Genomic DNA, 4,278 nt, shown 5'->3' on the forward strand with positions numbered 1-4,278 from the left:
TACACTACACGGACTGACCTCATAACACATTTTCTATGCTGCAGCCTGCCACTTGTTGAGAGTGATCACTTTATTCCTCCTTGTTACCTTGCCTTGCGACATGCATTCCCATCATGTGTGAAGTGCAGCGTGCAGAATATATCTGGTCTTACGTGGCTAAATCTCCGGAGCAACCGCCCTCTTTGACTTACATCGTACGCGCGACTTTTTCTAAAGAGTATATCCGACATACACAAAGGGTTCAGTACTAGTGGCCACGACATGAGAGCAGCAGAATGGAAGGAAAATTCGCAGCTTCCGCGGCACCTCTCGTGCGTGCTCTGTCAATCTGTCATGGACTACGACCACTGAATGGCTGTGTCCTCTATATATACCTGGCCAACGAAAGGGTACACGAACATAGATTCTGAGTTCTGACTTCTGTCCATCACAGACACCAGTAGTCGATCCTAGGTAACCAGCTAGCAGAGCTTGTATCGAGGAAATCGATCTGATGGGGAGGTCTCCGTGCTGCTGCCACGACGCCGGCGTGAAGAAAGGGCCGTGGACGGAGGAGGAGGACAAGACTTTGGTGGAGCACATCCAGAAGCGCGGCGGGAACGTCGGCAGCTGGCGCGGCCTTCCCAAAGCCGCCGGGCTGAACCGCTGCGGCAAGAGCTGCCGCCTCCGGTGGACCAACTACCTCCGCTCCGACATCAAGCGCGGCAACTTCTCCGAGGAGGAGGAGCGCCTCATCATCACCCTCCACGCCGGCCTTGGCAACAAGTACGTAGTTCACGTCAAGTCCAACTACTCCACACACACAGAGCTTAGCCGCCATGCCCCATGCACGGAGACTGTCAATTTCCTCGTGGACCTTTTGCCATAATCTTTGAGTTTGACACTGACATGGATAAATTTCTGTTGGGCGTTATTAGGTGGTCGACGATCGCGACGCACCTGGACGGCCGGACGGACAACGAGATCAAGAACTACTGGAACACGCACATCCGCAAGAAGCTCCTGCGCATGGGCGTCGACCCTGTCACGCACCAGCAGCTGCCACCCGACCAGACCAACCACCACGTCAACGGTGCCGCCGCCGCGCTCCTCCCCGAGGCGCTCCTCTGGGCGGCGGCGGCTACGAGCCTCGGCGGCCTGGGCACCGGCGCCCTCATGCAGGCGCAGCTTCTGCAGCAGCTGTTCAAGGCCATCGGCTCTAACAACAGTACCACCGGCCTCATAGCCAACCTGGCTGCAGCAAACACAGTGCTGAACTCATGCAGCAGCATCGTTTCGAACCAGATGAACTACCTACAGCCGGGTTACCTCTGCAACATCTCCAATTTTGTAGAGCAGCACGTGGTGCAGCAGCAGCTGACCTATGATACGTCTCCGGGGACAAGCTCCTTTGCAGCAGCTGAACCGGCTGATCAGCTCTGCAACACTGCCGCTTCATATGATGTTGCACCTGCGGGTGACTGGTCGCCAGCGCAGGAGTTCGGCGGCTTGCTGGAGCCAATGATGGAGCTGCCCGGGCTGTGCTCTCTCGATGGTGACTCTTTCTGGAAGGACATATTGGAAGAGAGCTACCGTTTATAGATGTCTTGTGTATGACAGTTTTGTACAGAGTTAGATCCATCATAACGGTGTACTACAACATTCATTGATTTGTTTGTGTTCATTGTGGTTCTTTCAATAGATTTTTCAGTAAAGTTGAAGGTTGTCAATTGCTGATTTGATGTGACTCGTGCTACACTTTCCTTAGAGCATCTCCAACGGCCGCACAAAATTTCGCGCCCAATAAAAGTTATACCGCGCCACTTTAGAGCATCTCCAGCCGCGCCCCCAACAAAGCCCCCCAGGCGATTTTTTGACCGCCGGCGCCGAAAAATCGGCCCAGTCGCGCCCCCAGAGGCCATTTTTTCGCCGGCTTGGGCCGAAATTGGCGCCGGCGGACCTAGGCCGAACCCGGCGCGCTGGGGGACGCTCGGGGGCGCCGGGCGAATCGTTTTTGGTGCAAAAGAGCCGCAGGCCCGCCGAGTCAGCGACACTCGCCTCGTCGTCCTCAGAGCGCCTCGGTTTCCCGCGGGGAATCAATGCCAAGGCTGCCGCCGGTTAGCCTTCCAGTGATTCCTCACGGGGCGGCTCTTCACGGGCAGCGCGACGATGCCTCACTCCCCGCCCCGCGTACACACGCCTCCCCGGCGGCTATAAAAAGCGTCCCCCCCCCCCCCGCTAGCTGGCCACAGACGCCGTGCTCTCTGCCTCTATCCGCCACCGACGAATCTCTCCTCTCTCCCAGCCCCAGCCACGACAATGTGCGAGCGCTTCCCCGGCGACGGAGCGGCGGCCAACGGCTTCGGCCGCCGTTTGCTGCAATCGTGGGAGGCGCACCTGCTTTTCGAGGCCAATATCCCGACGCCTCCAGACATGCGCGCTGGGCCGACAGGATGGAGGCTCAGCGCCGGAGGCGTCCCCATTCCCCCCTACCGGACGCCGTCGCGCGCCCCGACTACTTCGTCGGCGAGGTCGACCGCGTTCGGTCGTCGCTGACCGAGGAGCAGTGCGCCTCCCCGCAGTACGCCGCCAACAACCACGAGGCGTGGGCGGCGTACTTCAAGCGCCGTCAGGAGCAACGCCTCGCCTCCACCAACGGGGCACCGGTGGTGGGGGGCGGCCGGTGGAACAGCGACGGTCGACGCCTGTGGTGGTCCGTCTCCGGCCGGACGCTCCGCGAGGTTCTCGCGCACCTAGAGGGCGGCAACAACCCACCGCTCACATACCCGGCCGCCGCCCCGGTCCCCCGCCGCGGCGCAGGGCAATGGATGCCAAGGAGGTTTGTCTCTGGCTCGTCGTCCTCGTCCCGCTCCTCCTCCCACTCCTCTTCCCACTCCTCCGGCTCTCCGGCAGTGTTCGGTGTCAAGGCCGAGCCTGCAGCGGGGACCGCGCTCGGCCGGCGCACCCGCTCGGCCGACATCGTCATCAACGAAGGCGGCGGCCGCGCCTCGTCCTCGGCTCCTCCCCGACTCGTCAAGCCGAAGACGGAGCCGGGGCTCCCCATCGTGAAGACGGAGCTGGGGCTCGCCGGCGGCGTCAAGGAGGAGGCGCTCGATGACGAAGCGGCCCTCAAATGGGCGCGCGACGACTGGCTGTAGACGGAGAGGGAACGCCAGTATGCCGCCTTCGCGCGGTTCGAAGCTCGTCGCCGTGGCCGGCACGAGGGAGGCATCGTCGTCCTCGAGGACAGTGACGACGACGATGACGCGCCACCACCACCGGTCCGCCATGGAGACGTCGGGGAGGGGTCCAGCAGGGGCGGCCGCACCATCAAGAAGGAGAAGGCCGACGACTCCGAGGAGGACGACGGCGACGTCGGCGACTGGGCACGGCTGATCGAATTCTTCGCCCCGTAGATGCTTTTTTTTAAATAATTTATGAAAACGCCGAACATGTTGAATATGAATGTCTAGTTTGCCGAATTTTAGCCGAACTTCGCCGAATTCTGATTTTTTAAAATTAAAAAAAAACCGCGTCTGGGGCGACCCTGGGGCGAGCGGCTGGGAACCCGCTCGCCCCCTCGCCCATTTTTTGCACCGGCTTGCCCCCAGGGGGCGCGTAAAAGCGCCGCCTAGGGGGCCAACGGCTGGAGATGCTCTTAGCACTTTAAATGCGCCTGGACCAACATCACTTTAGCAGACGCCCAAAAACGCGCGCACAAAAAGCACACAGTGCAAATTGTGAAGCGCGCGCAATCCGGAGCCCAAAATATGCTGCGCGCGATAGCGTTTTTCAGCGCGCGCCCAAAACTTTTTAGTGCTACAGCATCTGCTGGAGCTGTTCGGCGTCGAAAAACAAAATTTTAGTGCGCGGAGCTCTTTTTGGGCGCATGTTGGAGATGCTCTTATAAGTTAACATGTTGCCAGTTGACACAAACGCGAGGACCATCTAAGTAAAATGAGATTCAAGATAACTGAAACATTTTCGTCGCAATAACGGTGGCGCTTAAGATATAATTTGGTTACAATCCGGCCTTAGCGATAGTGTTATACTGGCTTACTCACAGCCCATTTAGCTAATACGAACGGACCTAAGATGTAAGTATTAAAAAGCTGAGTACATTTCATTTTCAATACAAAACTTTTATTTCGAGGAACCAACAAGAGCATTGCATTTTCATAAAAGAAGAAAAGGAAAATTTATCTATAGAGCTGCAAATTTTGAGGCAAACTTGCCGAAACCGTACATTTCTTCTTACAAACATATTCACAAGATAACCATACGGAAAACAGTAGCGAT

The 4,278-nt window shown here is 57.8% G+C and overlaps 1 protein-coding gene across 1 annotated transcript; it reads left to right on the top strand.

Moving 5' to 3' along the window:
• Window positions 1–450: 450 nt before the first annotated feature.
• Window positions 451–1,653, top strand: LOC109764634 (uncharacterized). Its single transcript, XM_020313662.3, has 2 exons — window positions 451–765; window positions 918–1,653. The coding sequence occupies exons 1-2, from the start codon at window positions 494–496 to the stop codon at window positions 1,579–1,581; spliced, it is 936 nt and encodes a 311-aa protein (XP_020169251.1). The 5' UTR covers window positions 451–493; the 3' UTR covers window positions 1,582–1,653.
• The last annotated feature ends 2,625 nt before the right edge of the window (window positions 1,654–4,278 follow it).

This window comes from Aegilops tauschii, chromosome 2 (assembly GCF_002575655.3).
Source record: "Aegilops tauschii subsp. strangulata cultivar AL8/78 chromosome 2, Aet v6.0, whole genome shotgun sequence".
NCBI lineage: Eukaryota > Viridiplantae > Streptophyta > Magnoliopsida > Poales > Poaceae > Aegilops > Aegilops tauschii.

What these genes read in the sequence shown, in the direction of transcription:
- LOC109764634 (XM_020313662.3), top strand. Translation starts at nt 494, where the DNA reads ATGGGGAGGTCTCCGTGCTGCTGCCACGACGCCGGCGTGAAGAAAGGG. An exon ending in CACGCCGGCCTTGGCAACAA is followed by an intron (nt 766 to 917) that starts GTACGTAGTTCA and finishes GGGCGTTATTAG; the next exon opens with GTGGTCGACGATCGCGACGC.